The 18,089-nt window shown below is 38.5% G+C and overlaps 2 protein-coding genes across 2 annotated transcripts in view; one reads left to right on the top strand and one right to left on the bottom strand.

Annotated features, from left to right (window-relative positions):
* LOC116307138 (integrator complex subunit 1) overlaps nt 1–14,333 on the bottom strand; it is a 39,328-nt gene extending 24,995 nt beyond the window's left edge. The window contains exons 1-18 of the mRNA XM_089038889.1: nt 14,193–14,333; nt 13,410–13,442; nt 11,798–12,082; nt 10,002–10,198; nt 8,990–9,320; nt 7,172–7,283; nt 5,310–5,502; nt 4,519–4,664; nt 3,881–4,022; nt 3,722–3,759; nt 3,241–3,385; nt 2,627–2,735; nt 2,013–2,133; nt 1,871–1,948; nt 1,472–1,626; nt 817–1,005; nt 251–311; nt 59–134 (exon numbers count right to left, since the gene is read on the bottom strand). Of these exons, the coding sequence (XP_088895015.1) occupies nt 59–134; nt 251–311; nt 817–1,005; nt 1,472–1,626; nt 1,871–1,948; nt 2,013–2,133; nt 2,627–2,735; nt 3,241–3,385; nt 3,722–3,759; nt 3,881–4,022; nt 4,519–4,664; nt 5,310–5,502; nt 7,172–7,283; nt 8,990–9,320; nt 10,002–10,198; nt 11,798–12,082; nt 13,410–13,442; nt 14,193–14,238 (2,457 nt within the window). The 5' untranslated portion in view covers nt 14,239–14,333. The remainder of the gene's footprint in view (nt 1–58; nt 135–250; nt 312–816; nt 1,006–1,471; nt 1,627–1,870; nt 1,949–2,012; nt 2,134–2,626; nt 2,736–3,240; nt 3,386–3,721; nt 3,760–3,880; nt 4,023–4,518; nt 4,665–5,309; nt 5,503–7,171; nt 7,284–8,989; nt 9,321–10,001; nt 10,199–11,797; nt 12,083–13,409; nt 13,443–14,192) is intronic.
* A 2,276-nt stretch (nt 14,334–16,609) lies between these two features.
* Nucleotides 16,610–17,877, top strand: LOC116307136 (uncharacterized). Its single transcript, XM_031717290.2, has one exon. It carries the CDS (start codon nt 16,610–16,612, stop codon nt 17,765–17,767), a length of 1,158 nt encoding a protein of 385 aa, XP_031573150.2. The 3' UTR covers nt 17,768–17,877.
* Nucleotides 17,878–18,089: the final 212 nt, after the last annotated feature.

Genomic DNA, 18,089 nt, shown 5'->3' with positions numbered 1-18,089 from the left:
ATGCCGTAACATTTAAATGGCTTCCCATAAGAATGGTTGTATGTATATATTACTATACCTGCATATCCTGGGCAATGATCTGTTCTTTCTCATCATTCGATGCGGCAATGGTAGGAGGTGGAAAAGTACAATTGCTGAAGGATCAAGGATTATGGTATAAAATACTTTCAATCGTTTCAATACTTATGTGTAGCCTACGACTAGACTAGACACTTAAATAAAGATATATATATATATTATTTTTACTTACTTTGTCATGATCATCTCCATTAAGCTTCTTAACATTGGAAAGTTATCCCAACCAGATTTGCCTAATCAAACGAAAGAGATCAGAAAAAGCGACAATTTTGGTTAGACATAGCCCAACCTATAGAATCAGGGTTAAGTGAAGATACTATGGTCAATAATCCCCACGCCTTTCAGTATAGATTAGATATATCTAGTATACAAGCCCTACCTATAGAATCAGGGTTAAGTGAAGATACTGTGGTCAATAATCCCTCGCCTTCCAGTATAGATTAGATATATCTAATATGCATGCCCTACCTATAGAATCAGGGTTGAGTGAAGATACTATGGTCGATAATCCCCACGCCTTCCAGTATAGATTAGATATATCTAGTATACAAGCCCTACCTATAGAATCAGGGTTAAGTGAAGATACTATGGTCAATAATCCCCACGCCTTCCAGTATAGATTAGATATATCTAGTATACAAGCCCTAACTATAGAATCAGGGTTAAGTGAAGATACTGTGGTCAATAATCCCTACGCCTTCCAGTATAGATTAGATATATCTAATATGCATGCCCTACCTATAGAATCAGGGTTGAGTGAAGATACTATGGTCAATAATCCCCACGCCTTCCAGTATAGATTAGATATAGCTAGCTTCGGATGAACATAGCCAGTAGGAAGCTGTATGTCTTTCGGATGGTGGTAAGCACACAGGTTCAACATGGCATCTAGTAACTCTAGCCGGGTGACTTTCAGTGGTGTGACTCCTACATCAAAAGTGAAAGGCAGCGTCATCAAGTTTATCATGAAACCTGTAGATCTTCATCAAATATATTTATAAATTTACATGTTGAAACTTTTAGCTAAAACTTGCGTACAACAGCGTTCCTATACGAAATGCGGTATGTCGAGATACGAAGTACTAGCATTTGAAAATTGCCCAGAGCTTGTTTTTAGAGGTTTAAGGCGCGATTACACGGAGCAGTTTTCTCTGCAACTTGTCTTGCAATGGCGTTGCGGCACAAGTTGCATGGAGCATTGCAGCGTGTAACCTAAAGCGCAATTTGAAAAAGCAAATTGCAGCAATCGTTGCTAAAAGCAGAATTCGTTTCTACTTTTGGCAACGATTACATCTCCGTTGCACCGTGTAGACACTCTTGCAACTTGTGTCGCAACGCTCTTGCGAGACAAGTTGCAGAGAAAATTGCTCGGCTTTAGGCTTATTTGACCAACCTGTTTTGATGGTTGCTGCCCGTCTCACTATCCTATCAGCAATGTCCAGAGCCTCAGGAGCGTTCAACGGCAGTTCTGAGCCAAGTCCAATGATAATGATCCTCATTAATGTGTCCTCCTGCACTGGGACATCAGACACCAGGTTGTAAAACAGACTGCAAAAAATGGGACCCAACAATAGATTAATTTACTACTACAATTTTTTGTCTTTTAGCAGTTTACTCTGTTTACCACTGTCATCATCATCACCACCACCATCCCCATCGCCACCAACACCACCACTACCACTACCACCATCTCCACCACCATCACCACCATCACCACCACCACCACCACCACCACCATCACCACCATCATTGCCATTATCCTATCAATAATGTAATAAGTTAAGCTACTAACTTTCTATCAGCTTCCGTAGGAAAGTTGTCTTTGGCACAATAACTTTCTAATGGCTCTAAATAAAGGACTTTCTGCAAACTGAAAAATAAGGAAAATTTATAAAATCAGAAGTTCAATTTAACAGAATGACAAGGAGTCTTACCAATTGAGGAAGTCTTTGCCATTTGGATTGAACATCTTTGGCACTACAGTGTGAAGCCACCAAACTGCATCTCTCTGGATCACTGACACATTCTTCTGGAACTCATGGAGTGCTGTGAGATCTGATGGTGAAACATTTCAAAATTATTAGTGAGAGAATAAAGCCTATGTTTTATTCCAGTACCTGCTTAAGTTCTTATTACTCCCTTTTCTCCATCAGTCCCCCATTTTAACAGTGGTGCTTAACATTTAAACCAATCCATCCGGTTGGAAATTCAATTGTTAATGGTAAGAAAAGAGCGGGAAACTTTGACATCCGTCAAACGGTACACGCGTCTACCAAAAGAACCGAAAAGAGCAGGAAACTTTGACATCCGTCAAATGGTACACGCGTCTACCAAAAGAACCGAAAAGAGCGGGAAACTTTGACTTTAATAAAATGGTACACGCGTCTACCGAAAGAACCGAAAAGAGCGGGAAACTTTGACACCCGTCAAATGGTACACGCGTCTACCGAAAGAACCGAAAAGAGCGGGAAACTTTGACATCCGTCAAATGGTACACGCGTTTAATAATTAATAATTATTATCTACTAATGAATTTCTGAATCAATACTTTTCTTGTCTCCTCTAGCAAAGGCCATAGCAAGATCCTTGACAACTGGTGAGATTGAGAGCATTGTTGTCATGGTGATCAGGTCAGCAAGTGATAGAAACATTCTCTCCTATTTTTTCAAAATAAGCAAGAAAAAACATGACGATCACTTTGTTGTTGTTTTTGTAATGACTGTGTTACGCTTACTTTTGAAGTCATGCACTTTAATAATTGCGATTGTTTGAATGGATGGATGAATGGATGAATGGATGGATGAATGGAAGAATGGATGAATGGATTGAAGGTTGAGTGGGTGGATGGGTGGATGAATGGATGAATGGAAGAATGGATGAATGGATGAATGGATGAATGGATGGGTGGGTGGGTGGGTGGATGGATGGATGGATGGATGGATGGATGGATGGATGGGTGGGTGGGTGAGCGGTGGATGGGTGGGTGGGTGAGCGGTGGATGGATGGATGGATGGATGGATGGGATGGATGGGATGAATGGGATGGATGGGTGGGTGGATGGGTGGATGGATGGATGGATGGATGGATGGATGGATGGATGGATGGATGGATGGATGGATGGATGGGATGGATGGATGGGATGGATAGGTGAATAAAACATACCTTTACAGCAGGATCAAGCTCTTTGAACTGTGTGTCTGTTCTTTCCTGCATAAACCCTCGGCAAAGTGCAACAAAGTTCATTTCATGTCTCAAGACACGAACGATTTCCTTTAATAGTGCTCTGCAAGCCCTCAAGTAGTCATCCCTAACAAAACAAATAAAAATCAAGAAAATGAATCCATCCACTACAATGAGACCATATATAAAGTATGTGTAAAATAGACCGTTTTCTCAAGGTTGCGTGCGCATTCAACTTGACGGGCCACAAAACTGAAAAAACGCAAATTCAGAAAATTGAGAAGACAGTTTTATATTTAAAGAGGAGAATAATCAATTTTAGGGGAAGAGGGGGCTAGAGTGTGCACTGTCAGCTTCTTGGAAGACCAGCTACTAGCTGAAGGAACACGATGTTAAATAAGGCATTTTCCTTTAACTATAAGCTGAAAATCTAAAATCACAACCACAATAGAGAAATACTTACTTGTTCATCAAGAGGTCTTGGAACACCATGGCCAATATCTTCAAGAAAAAAAATATTATAAAAAAAATTCTGGTTTAAGTGAAATATGATATGTCTAAAGAAACCTTTAAACCTCGTAAACAAAAAGACAGTAACTAATCTTGCTTAGTCTAAAGGTACCTTAGATACAGCTTCTGGTTTGTACTGGAACATCATCCCTAGTAGGGCCATGTTGTTAGGGTTACGGGTCGTGGATAACTCGTTGTAGATGACGTACTTGAGTACAGTGCCAAGATTTTCAGGATGCTGGTTGACCAACTCTCTAAAAAATAACAGCATGAAGGGCTTAGAATAGTGAAAAATGAATTCAATCAAAAATAAATGAAATGATCAATGAACAAAAGAAAACTGAGAATTTGATGAAATGTAACGATGAACGAGAAACTGAAACAAAAAATGAACCAATAGAAGGAAAAATTAATAAAGAATGAAAAATGAATGAATGAATTGCCCTATTTCACTATGACGTCACATCAAAGCAATCTATTGTTTAAACGCAAAGGATCATGGTCGTCGGAGGGGGTCAAATCAACGTAAATTCACCGAAAATTGTTCTAAAACCCGTATCAATCCATGAAGAGAAGTAGAATAGCCAGCAAACGCTCAGAATATTTTTTAGTACATATTAACACATATCATATCTGAAAACCAGGCCATCTTAGATTAAACTGTTTCGCTAGGAGCTAATTTTGTTGAATCTCCCACATAAACAAGCAGTGACGTCATAGTGAAATAGGTCAATTAATATCGTAGCGCACCTGATACAGCTCACATAATGATTGGCTAATGGTTTAGTCTTGAGTCTCATTCTTATCAAGTTGCTGATGACATCTACATCGTCTCGGCTATGAGTGTTACAGTTGATACTCAATGACATCAATAGTTCTTGGGCTGGCCGTGTAAGCTATAAATTGAAAAAGATTGATCAATAAGTAATAATAACAATGATGATGATGATGATGAAGATGGTGATGATGATGGTGATGATGATGATGATGATGATGGTAGTGATGATGGTGGTGGTGATGATGATGGTGATGATGATGGTGGTAGTGATGATGGTGATGATGATGATGATGATGGTAGTGATGATGGTGATGATGATGGTGGTTGTGATGATGATGATGGTGATGATGATGGTAGTGATGATGGTGGTGGTGATGATGATGGTGATGATGATGGTGGTAGTGATGATAGTGATGATGATGGTGATGATGGTAGTGATGATGGTGATGATGATGGTGGTAGTGATGATGATGATGATGATGCTAATGCTAATGATGCTGATGATGATAATGATGAGGAGGAGGAGGAGGAAGAGGAGGAGGAGGATGGTGGTGATGATGCTGATGATGATAATGATGAGGAGGAGGAAGAGGAGGAGGCGGAGGAGGAGGAGGAGGAGGAGGAGGAGGAGGAGGAGGAGGATGGCAGTAATGATGATGATAATGGTGCAGCTAATCAAAACACATGATTTTCAAGATACCAGATTTGAAAAATAAATGTTGGTCCTTTTTGGCCCTTAGGAATACAGAGTTATGTTACTAACCTTTGGATTCAATAACCACATTTCAATCTTTTGAGACACAAGTAAACGAACTTTGTTGTAGCCCGATGTTGACGTTAAAAGGCGTAACAGGTTCCTGGAAATGTTTTCTACTGGTTGTCGTCTTGTCAACTGTTCTTGTACGAGCTCCAAGACATATGTTGAAATGTTGTTGGCAACAGATGACAAGGTAAACCTGTTGGTAAAAGATAGCAATGGAATATTGATACAGGGTTTGGTGATTTGTTTGTGTGTTTTCTCTTTATCTACAGAATGAATAAATAAAAATAAATAAATAAATAGGATTTAGCAGTGGCATTTCCACAGAGTGGCTCGTCATCCACTGTAATTCCAATTGGAATTTAGAAGTTGATTTTTGTGGAGGGAGGAAAGCCGGAGAACCCGGAAAACCCTCGAAGCACAGGAGAGAACCAACAAACAACTCTACTCACACACTACACAGGAGAGAACCAACAAACAACTCTACTCACATACTACACAGGAGAGAACCATCTAACAACTCTACTCATATACTACACAGGAGAGAACCAACAAACAACTCTACTCACATACTACACAGGAGAGAACCAACAAACAACTCTACTCACATACTACACAGGAGAGAACCAACAAACAACTCTACTCACATACTACACAGGAGAGAACCAACAAACAACTCTACTCACATACTACACAGGAGAGAACCAACAAACAACTCTACTCACATACTACACAGGAGAGAACCAACAAACAACTCTACTCACATACTACACCGAGCTCGTTGGGACTTGAACGCAGTTCACCTTGGTGAGAAGCGAGCGTTCTCACCACTACGCCACCCATGCTTTCCAAGAATGAATGAATGATTGTTCTCTCTGGGAAAATCAGTGTGCAAAGTCCAAAACACAACAGTTTTACAACACTCTACATTCTCAATGTGGATCCCATGTTGTCGTGGCATGTGTTACCATGCATCTTCCTCCCATAGAAGGGTCCCAGTTTCTTACATGTAATTCTGCCTTAATTCTCAGAAAAATGCCGACCTTCCTTCCAGCAGTGATGGAACTTAAATGCCCTGCAGACTGTATGTGAAATAATTGGTCTATGGCTGTTTTCTTCCCATATATCTTATTCAGGGTTCTCATTATTGGTCAGGGAATGGAGAATGCTCAAGTAGCTGAGCAAAATTCACCGCCATTAATAGCTTAGTTGTTTGTAAAATGATCACTTGATCTCTCTTGCACTCTCTGGCATGTTCATGGTCTTGTCCAGTTATTTCAAAACTTTATGAAAACTCTCCTTAAGGCCGATTTAGACGGTACAATTTTGGCCTACAGCTATGGTATACAACACACTCGCGTCTGTCGTAGGCGAGTTGTATGCTTGATTTACACGCTACGACTCGAAATGTTGGATGGCGCAAGCGTGTTGTATACGATAGTTGTAGGCAAAACTCGTATGGTCTAAACCGGCCTTTATTCCCCCTATGTTTGTGTGCTTATTCCCATGTAACAATTGCTATCTTTGTGATGGCTCCTTCTGGCATATAAGGGACAGACCATTAGATTTTTGAGGGGGGGGAGGGTTGGGCAGTTTATTATGTGCAGAAATTTTTTTTTATGCCTTTGGAATTTTTTTTCTGGCACTCTTCTCATGCACGATTTTTTTTCACTCTTTGAAGCTGTGCTTGAAGTTTTTTGGTTTTTGCCCAACCCCACCCCCACCCCTCGCCGCAAAAATCTAATGGTCTGTCCCTAAAGCAAACCTATGTATTCTTTGTGAGCTTCAATCTATTGTATCCAAACTTGAGATCTTTCGTTTTACCCACAAAAGTAGCCCTTGTAGGGTAATTCACCATGACCCACCTTGGAAAAACAGGGATGACATCTTCTTCTAAATTGGAACTCAAATCCATTTCTTCCACCACCTCGTCATCTTCCCTTGATGTGGACGGCATCATAATAGTTGTATAAGTGGCTGTTAAGAATTGAATTATAGAAAAGTCTGAAATCAGTCTTGTGACTTGTCAAGTTGGATGCACACGCAAACTTGAGAAAACAGTCTATTGGTTTTTAATGTGTTTTACATTGAAAGTCATACAGTCAATGTCATTAACGTTGTCCACCAAAAAAAGACATTTACACATTAATACATTTACACATTTAGACTAAAAGAAATATCACGTGTTTCATTATGTATTCTTTGCCTCGTGTGCGTCAGCCTGAACTTTAGATGTAAAATTCAACTCGTGAATCGAAAATCCAGAATGCCCCGACCATTTAGTGAGGATTTAAGATGGAGAATGGTATTTCAGCGTTTGTTTTATGCCAGAACGTTCGAGGAAACATATTATATTTTATATAATATATTTTTTAGTCTAAATGTGTAAACGCGTAAATGCGTAAATGCGTAAATGTGTAAATACATAAATGCGTAAATGTGTAAATGTATAAATGTGCAAATGTCTTTTTTTGGTGGACAACGTTAATGACATTGACTGTATATTAAGACACCCTGGAGCTGTGCTGTATATAAATTTTCTAATATTTGCTCCCTCGACATCCCATAATCTCTTAGTCTATTGTGTTTTCGTGTTAAAGTGCCTGTACCTCTTAACTCAATATATTCAGTATTGCCTCTACATGAAGTGTACATTTGAATAATAAAAAATTCCCATATGACTTAAGTGATGCATATTGCAGATATCAAGGTTTATACTTCCAATATGTTAATGAGTGTGATTTCATTATAGGACTTTGAGTTTGCTTCTCATCTCAAAATTCACCTCTTTGATTGCAAAATCAATTCAAAGTAGGTTCGACATTTCAGCTTTCCGTCACACAAAACGTTAGTGCCTATACCACCTAATTTAATATCTTCAGCATTGATTCTACATAAAGTGAATAATTGGATAGTAAAAAAAAAATCACAAGAAATGAGTGATGCATATCGCAGATATCAAGGTTTGTACTTCCAATATATTAATGAGTGTGTCATGTCATTATAGGACTTTGAGTTTGCTTCTCATCGTTTTTAACTTGAAACACTGATTACTGTGAGAAAACAAATTTGCTATTTATTTTCTATAAACCCTGATTAAGACGATGATGTTATATACAGGATTTTTTGTTGCCCTAGAAAAGTTCTGTATATTTAATTATAAAATAACTGTTATGAATGTCGCGTTCTGATTGGTTTGGAGCGTGTGCTTTATGAGAACACATTGCACACGCGCACACTTTCCGTTGCGTCATTCCTATCCATTATTGTAATTTGTATTTTATAAAAGAAATAAAAAACTTGCTTGCTGTGCTGTGTGCAGTCATAAAGCACTTGGGGGTTGGCAGAACACTCGAGAAGTGTCAAGAAGCACTCTGCTATGCGTCGTGCTTCTCCTAACACTTCTCTCGTGTTCTGCCAACCCCTGCGTGCTTTATGACAGCACACAGCACACAGCACGTGCACGCGTTTTGTATTTCTTTATCATGCCTATGATGACATCACACTCGCATATTGGAAATATAAACCTTGATGTCTCTAAGATGCATCACTCGAATGAAATTCTTTTACCATTCAACTATTCACTTTATGTAGAATCAATACTGAAGATATTGAGTTAGGTTTTGTAGGCACTTTAATATAGTATCAAAGATAATCTGGAGAAGGATCCTGATTATATTTACCTGACACTGTGGTAGGTGGTACAGGCTCAGCCTGTCCTGTAGTCTTTGTACCAGGATCACTTCCTTGTCTAGTGAAAGTCTTGGGGTTCTTTTTCGTACCAAATGCTGTGAGGATATTATTGACGAATGATTGACAAGCATCAGTGTCTACCCACACACGGTCACCTAAAGAATCTTCAACATAGACCTTCACAAAACTTTCAGACCAGTCTTCGATGTCTTGGTAGACGTAGAGAAGTATGTTTGCCGCCATTATTGGGATAATAGATGCCAGTGTTTTGTTCGCCTTTAGGTTGACGGAGATGTCTCTCTTCAGAAGGGATGTCAGTGCCTGTGAGAAGACAATAGTCCTCTTTACCTTCCATACAGTATCATATGGGAAGCACTGGTGGCATGCGCTGCTAATGCGCCGCCTCTCACCAATGCGCCGCCTCTCACCAATGCGCCCCGAATTCAAGTCCTGCCGATCTCGATGTCATATGTGAGTAGAGTTGTTTGTTGGTTCTCTTCTGTGCTTTGAGGGTTTTTATCCGGGTTCTCCGGTTTTCCTCCCTCCTCAAGAATCAACTTCTAAATTCTAATTCGATCTTTGGGCTTTCACTTAGTTTGTAGCCTAGCTCTGTTGTGATTGTCCCACACTGTGATACAACAGCGAAAGCTTTATAGATAGATAGATAGATTTCCTTATTTAACAGTCGTGCATGTGAAAACACAAATATAGAACCAAATCACACAAAGAATCTTATTCTCAAGAGAATGACATGTGGTCTGAAATGGGAAAAACATTACGCCCAACCTAAAGAGGTTTATGAACCATTCAGTCATTGTTTTCTCATTTCAGACCATGTGTCATTCCCTAGAGTACTACTTCCTTATTAACAGTCATGCATGAGAAGACACATAAATATGGAAAAAGATAAAACACAAACAAATAATCCATCTTATTCTCAACAGAATTACATCTAATTTTAAAGGTAAAAAGGTATGATATAATGCATAGTACACACTGTACCTCCAATATCCTACTGGAATCAAAATATTCAGGTTTATACTTGGCAAGGTAGAGCAGTGTAAGATATGACGCAGGATCAGGTTTGGCTCTATTGGACTTCAAACCCTTGATTGCACCCAGTAGCAAGCCATCGATTCTTGTCTTGTCTCCATTTAATTCTGCTTCCAGCAACTGTTTTTCCAGTTCAGAGGAATTAACTGAAAATAATGAGATAAATGTAGTTTGTTGTGAAGTGTGATCGTCCAGGTGAGTGTAGTCTTGAGAAAGACTGTTGTTGGTGGTGACTGACAGTATTGTTGTGAAGTGTGATGGTCCGGGTGAGTGTAATCTAGAGAAAGACTGTTGTTGGTGGTGACTGACAGTATTGTTGTGAAGTGTAATGGTCCAGGTGAGTGTAGTCTTGAGAAAGACTGTTGTTGGTGGTGACTGACAGTTTGTTGTGAAGTGTGATCATCCAGGTGAGTGTAGTCTTGAGAAAGACTGTTGTTGGTGGTGACTGACAGTATTGTTGTGAAGTGTGATGGTCCGGGTGAGTGTAGTCTTGAGAAAGACTGTTGTTGGTGGTGACTGACAGTATTGTTGTGAAGTGTAATGGTCCAGGTGAGTGTAGTCTTGAGAAAGACTGTTGTTGGTGGTGACTGACAGTTTGTTGTGAAGTGTGATGGTCCAGGTGAGTGTAGTCTAGAGAAAGACTGTTGTTGGTGGTGACTGACAGTATTGTTGTGAAGTGTAATGGTCCAGGTGAGTGTAGTCTTGAGAAAGACTGTTGTTGGTGGTGACTGACAGTTTGTTGTGAAGTGTGATCCTCCAGGTGAGTGTAGTCTTGAGAAAGACTGTTGTTGGTGGTGACTGACAGTTTGTTGTGAAGTGTGATTGTCCAGGTGAGTGTAGTCTTGAGAAAGACTGTTGTTGGCGGTGACTGACGTTTCGACAACCTGAGCAGAAGTCATCTTCAGAATACAATAGGAAAACAACTACACTCACCCTGACGATCACACTTCACCACAAACTTCAACACCTGGGTCCAAACCATTTACTCTCAATAAATTTAGTCAAAAATGTTCCTAGACTTATCATCCTAACTTTTGTATAAAGCACATCTAGACCAATTTAGGTGCACTTCCACGCAATCTCATGATGATTAAACAAACTTATTGACCCCTATTTTTATTTTCTCATTTTATTTCTAGTAAAGAGTACTATTATCCTGCGATATTAAAAAAAATAACAATGGGATCTTTTGGCCATGAACTTCCTAAAAATGCAATTTCCTCTCCAAATTTACAAATACAGTATCATTTGAACTCAAGGATTCTTACAGTACAACTAAAACAGCTCGTATCACTTCAAACGTCCTTTAAAGTGCTACTACGACGAAAATCGCTCAAATATTTTTACGATTATTTTTTGGAGTCTGTGACGTCATACACTCAACATCAAACATTGCTACATATATTTCTTTGTATATAAATCCTTAATTTATTTTATTCCTATGAAGCCCAAAGGGTGGCTAATGTGCTTATTTCACATTACTTGTGACTATAATTTATATTTTGGGGTGTTTGGGTATTTCTTTCTCCCTTTACTACTGATATTTTGATCATAAACTACAAAGAAATGTATGGAGCGATGTTCGATGTTGAGTGTATGACGTCACAGACTCCAAAAAATAATCGTAAAAATATCATACTTTCGTCCAGAATATCGAGAAAACACTTCATATAGTGATTATTGGACCTTTAAAGGTCGATTTTCGTCGTAGTAGCACTTTAAATATTCTTTAAATAGTTATGTACCTTCGATCGGTGAAATCTGTGTTGGAAAATACTGGGTACCACTTGTGCTAGGCCTCCTGCAACTCTCCCCATCCCCGGCCTTGGGTACATGAGGGGAGTATGGTGGAGATCCAATCAGCTTGATCCGTTTTGGAGTACCAGCTGGTGTTAGAGGACTAGAGGAGTCTCTCTTTTTGTCTATGCTTCCAGGTATGTTTAATTTCTTAGGGGGTGGTGGTTGGGGAGGTTTTGGAGGCTGGATGTTGGGCTTGAGGTCAGAGTCTGCAGCTCTTGAGCTTTTGGGACCTTTAATTCATTAAGAGAGAAAGAAATACAATAAATACATAAATATATTTATAGTAAACTCAACAAAATTACTCGACTCTGATTGGTCGAGAGGAGTACAATTATAGCGTTAATTGTACTCCGTAGGAGTACCGAATTAAGTCGCTATGGCAACACGGCCAAAATGATTTCAAAACAATTATTTTCTATCATTTTGTACTTAAAAAACTTATAAATAAAATTTCAAAGCCGTAAGAACTAATCTTTTTTATGCATTTCAGTTGCGCGATGGACTGAAAATCGGCCGCCAAATAGACAAAGATGAACGGCGTCGCTTCGCATTTTATACTGAAATTTTGTTGAGTGAACTATAAACAAAAAATCGCACGATCATCTCGTAAAGGCTCGTGCAATTACTGTACAAGAACTTTCAAAACATTACGAGTGTCTATTATTTTCCAAATTGTACTCGAGATCGTGCGATTTCCTATACTAATGACAATGTGATGATGATGATAGGATTTAGCTTTAGCATATCTACACCGAGTAGTTTTTTCCACTGAATTCTATATGGTCTAGAGACCCCTTGCATGTGTCATCAAAGGAGCTCAATAGGCGACTTGCACTAAGAGGTCACATGATCAAATCGGCCATTGTGGCTGGCATTCACAGGATTTCAGCTATGTGAGAATGTACATAGGACAAAGATGGCGGATTCGGGTAGTTTTTTTGGTGATAAAAGATAAGTTAGCGCACTAAATAACGATAAAAATCCCCTTTTCTTGCAAGAAATATATTCTTAGTCTATATCTAAAGCAGATATTTGCTCTTAACTTGCCAGGAAGAGAAAAAATATGGTATTTTTTGCACTAGCCACATTTCTTGCAAATGCCAGCCACAGTGGCCAATTTGATCACGCGACCTCTTAGTGCAAGTTGCCTATTTGGCATACAAAACAAAAGAATTTTGAGAATTTTGAATCTCCTGAAAATTGGAAAACTATTGTTGTCCTCCAAATTGAACTCCTTTGATGACACATGCAAGGAGTGTATGTTGGCGAAGAAAAAAAACCTGGAAAACCCAAAGAAAAACCCTCATGGTAAGGATGAGACCTGACAACAATTCTACTGTAATTGTGAACACATATACAGCTAACGTGGTACTTCTAGGAAGTGGGCACCACTGGGTCTATGCCAGGTAAACAACTTATTAAAGGGTATGTGATAAATAAAACTTTTTGCTTTGGAAAATTCCAGCTCTGTGCAACTAGCTGTTGGTTAAATGAGGGCCCTCGATCAAGAGTCAAGCTATCTGTAATTTCCATGGTTGAATAAGTGACGTAACTTACCAAGTGCAATGAGATCTCCTGTAGGTAGATGACCTGTATTAAAAATGAAAATAAACTCTTCAACTTGTGACGTTAAGCCAATGCAAATCTACCTTTTAAAGTATGTTATTACTGCAGTTTTCGATATCCTGCGAACTCAGACATTTCAATGGCTTGCTATAACTAGCTAAAAACTAGTGTGAGCTGCGTCAGTGTTTCTAATGAAACAGTAATGATGAAAAGGTAAATTATACACTGTGAAAAGATGAAAAAACTTACTGACATCTGATGCTAGTCCTTCGTCGGAGTAAAAGGAATAAGGACTAAAAGGTCCAAAACATCATCTTTTCACAGTGTATAATTTACCTTTTCATCATTACTGTTTCAATGGCTTGTTGTTAAATTGGTTATTACTGCCGCCAGTCAAGAACATAAAAGGTACCAGGTTTTGGGACAGCAATTTTGTCAGGCTCTTGTCATGTTCGTACCATTACCATGCCAAGAATGCACAAGAAGCTAGACAAGATCCAAGCAAGAGGAGAAAAACCCTCGTGACAAGGGAGAGAACACATCAAACAAACTCAACTCACATGAATGTAGACCTTAATTGATCCTACAACCTGAACTATACAATATTATTATCCTCTGGGAGATAAAATGGATTTTAAAATAATAATTTTTATGCTTTATGAAGGTTAATATTTAACGTGGACAACGTACAAAATTAAGTAAGTTCTCATAAAAACATATATTAAGACAGTCGAGTAATTTAAATGAAAAGGAATATTTTATTGTATCACTGACCTCGAGCGCCAGCCTTTGGCCTTCTGGATGGTGGCAGTTTACTCATTCTGTCTTTGCCGAGTTAATATGATATAAAATTTGTAGGAAGTTAGTGAGAAAGATAAGAAGTTCTAAACACTTCAATGTCCGCCATTTTGTTCTCGTAAGAAGAAGGACACAGGGAGCCCAGTTACCACAGGTAGCCCAACCAATGGTTCTCTTGGTTGCTTGGTCGTTTGTATTATTGATCCCCTGTTGCTTGGTTGGTTAGCTGGTTGGTTTGCCGGTCGGTTCGGTCGGTTTAGTGGGTTCGTTGATGATGGGTTCGTTGGTTGATAGATGAGTTGCAGAGGTGTAGCCAGGATTATCCGACCGGGGAGGCCAAAGTTCAAAAATCTACCATTTTGTTTGAGGTGGGTGGGTGGGTTGGTGGGTGGTTGGTGGGTGGGTGGGTGGGTGGGTGGGATGGTTGGTGGGTTGGTGGGTTGGTGGGTTGGTGGGTTGGTGGGTTGGTGGGTTGGTAAGTTTTGTATTTTTACGGTGTAAATGCAAGTATCACGGACACGAGGCAGTCGACCTCAGATCGATAGAATAAGCTGCGCTTTTACGCAAGGGTTAAGTAAACAATCCAAGTCATTCTTCTTAGAACCGCTACGGCCTGGACAAGGTGTGAAGTCTTTCTATTGTTGTTATGTTTGTAGATATTACAATATCATTTTTACAGTGGGCACATAATAGCCCAAAGGTGTCGGGGCTATATAACTTCACAGTTTTGAATTAGTCAATGAAACATATGGCACAAGGGCGGATCCCGCCAAAATTTTAGGGGGGAGCTAATTGAGTTTAGGGGGGGCTAATTGGGTTTTTTCTGTCAACACAACGGAAAACAATAAAAAAAGCATATAATTCTTCAATTTTTTTATTTTTTTTTCAGCTGAAGGGGGGGCTTCATTCCCCCTTTGCCCCCCCTCCCTGGATCCGCCCTTGTGGCAACATGACAATGTATGTCGAGACAACAAGATGGGAGGGAAAATGACGTTATGAATGATGCCAACAAATTTTGAAATTCTGAAATACCGATAATTTGATCGCTGCATTCAAGAACACATAAGATAGGAGATATAGCTGAAACAACATCTCAGATATCGTTATTCAGTTAAAATATATGATTTTGGTAATTGGAATTTCCCGACAATTTATGCTATTTTTTGCAACATAATAGAGGATTTTTAAATTTCAAAAATTCATCTTTTGGAGATTCATCTTCTTGGAGAATTTTTGGAATGAATTCTACTGAATTGGTACGCTTTCCCATCCTAAGGAACATGTCATTCACTTAGAGCGCAAACCATATTAACGTGAAATAGCACAAAAACTAAATAGAGTTAAACACTCTATTTCTTATAATGGTTTGAACCCAGGTGTTGAAGGTTTGATGTGAAATGTGACCGTCCGGGTGAGTGTATTCTTGAGACTGTTGTTTGTGGTGACTGATGTTTCGACAACCTGAGCGGAACTCATCTTCAGAGTCCACTGAGTGAGAAACGTTTTCAAACTGGACTCTGAAGATGAGTTCCGCTCAGGTTGTCGAAACATCAGTCACCACACAAACAACAGTCTTTCTCAAGACTAGCTACACTGACTCACCCGGACGATCACATTTCACAACCAAAATCTTTTTTTTTTTTTTCAATTGTTTCATTCACTTCATTATTTAGTACTATTTCATGGATATATATTTTGCAATCTAGTGCTTCACTTTGTTTAGTACCAGTAAAACTAAAATAAAAGATGGGTCTGAAATGGGAAACCATTACTTCATATGGGGCCTACAGTCAAAAAAATTAATTCAGTTGTTTCGAATTCAAATTCGGCTAAAAGTATTTTATCGCAGTGGAATAAAAAAATATGGTTTCAAGCTGTTGCTGACGTAAAGAGCATGTTTACTGAATAAAGGCTTACAAACACTAATAAACTTATAAACTAAGGTTTCGTGAGATATATGTTTTATTTTTCAAGGAACCCCTCAAATTCTTTAATCAAAATATTGTGCAATATCTTAGTTTTCTATTCCTTATAACTCATATTTTGATTTAAAGTCAGATTGACAATTCAATTCAGTTCTATCTCAATTTGGAGGACGTCAGTCGTGGTCAAAATTGGCGATATAGAAAAGTGTTTTTATGAATCAAAATTAAAAGAAGCGACTTTGCAATTTCGTTTTTACATTGTTTGCGTGGACAAGGATAAATATTTGTAAAAATTAATAAAGTTTTTAGAGTTTTTTGTGGTAACAAATATCAATTTCAAAAGATATAGTTTAATTACGACATAAAAAAAAGCCTTGACATTGTCCATCAATATCAGTTTAAGTACTACTCACTTATTAATTTTGATCCTCAGTAATAATATTACCTCAAAGCAGGCAAGAGCTCACAATGAACGTCTCAACAGCTTCATCGAAAAATGAGACCGAAATCATGACCCAAGTTTTAAACCTTACAGAAACAGCAGCTTCGTCTTTCGTTGTTCAATACAACCTGGAAACCTCTTTCCTCGTTATCACAATTCTGAATTCAATTCTAGTCTTTCCAGCGTTAATTGGAAATTTCTGTATCGTTTTTGCGATAAAAAGAACTCCTGTTCTACAAACTCCGTCGAATTTTCTTCTTTGCAGTCTTGCAGTTTCAGATATTTGTGTTGGGTTGTTTGCATTGCCTCTACGTATCTCAAGAACTGCTACTATACTTTTAAAACTTGATGAACTAGAGTCTAAGATCCATCCTTTTACTTTATTCGCTTCAATTTACTTATCTGGCGTGTCTGTTTTTACGATTACCGCTATAAGCGTGGACCGCTTCCTAAGCTTGTGCTTACATCTAAGATACGCTGAACTTGTGACATCGAAAAGAATTTCGCTCGTGATTATAAAGATCTGGATTTCTGTTGTCCCGTTTACGCTGACTTATCATTGGAACCACGAGCTTTTTCAGTCGATATCGGCTATAGCGACAACCATTTTGCTAATCATTGTAGTAATTTGCTACCTGTGCATATACAGAATTGTGCGCCGACATCAAAGGCAAATACAAAGTCTATGCAACATTCAGCCAACAGTTGATTTAAAACGAATAGAAAATGAAGTTGAAAAAGATAATTCAGGCCAAATAACACTTCAAAAACAAGAAATATTATCTCCTTCAAGGACATTAGCAGAACTATCTTGCGACAAAGACGCAAGGACAAATGCAAGTAGAAGCAAGCAGGCTATATCAAGAGAATCTCGAGACGAATCTAAAGGCGAAAATGAGCAACCGGTGAAAAATATGCCACCTCAATTAAACTTATCGAGCTTGAAAAAGACTATTCTAAGCTCTTTTTACATCTCTATTCTTTTCTTTGTGTGCTCGTTTCCTTATTTAGTTTCAAAAGTTTGTTTAGCAGCTTTCGGAAGAAAAAAATGGACCATAGAAAACAACGAAATAGCCATTACAATAATCTTCGCAAGTTCTGCTTTAAATCCATTTATCTACTGCACAAAAATGCGAAGTTTGAGAGTAGCTGTTTATAAAATATACCTGGATTTTATCAAGTAGGATCGAACGAAATGAAAACTATGCTTCTTCTTGCCATGTTTTGCCTTAAATTCGAAGGAGTGTTCAGCTGCTTTCCGGAAGAATGAGAAAGTGCACTATATAAAATCTAAAATAGCCGTTATGATCTTAATTTTTCAAGCTCTTCTTTAATCTTTCTTATATACTGTAAAAGAACAAAATGAAGTTTAAGAACAGCTGTTTATAACAGAAATATACCTGGATTTTATCTAGTAGATATTTAAAAGGATTTAAAATGCTTCTTTTTGCCATTTTCTCAAGTCACTTTGAGATGTCATGTCATTCTTGGCATGTTCGAATTCAA

This window comes from Actinia tenebrosa, unplaced genomic scaffold (assembly GCF_029948245.1).
Source record: "Actinia tenebrosa isolate PJP-AT-01 unplaced genomic scaffold, QUT_ActTen_1.0 PGA_scaffold0__85_contigs__length_37466705, whole genome shotgun sequence".
Lineage (NCBI taxonomy): Eukaryota > Metazoa > Cnidaria > Anthozoa > Actiniaria > Actiniidae > Actinia > Actinia tenebrosa.
Note: the sequence above shows the minus strand (reverse complement) of the source record. Positions and strands in the feature narration are given on the sequence as shown.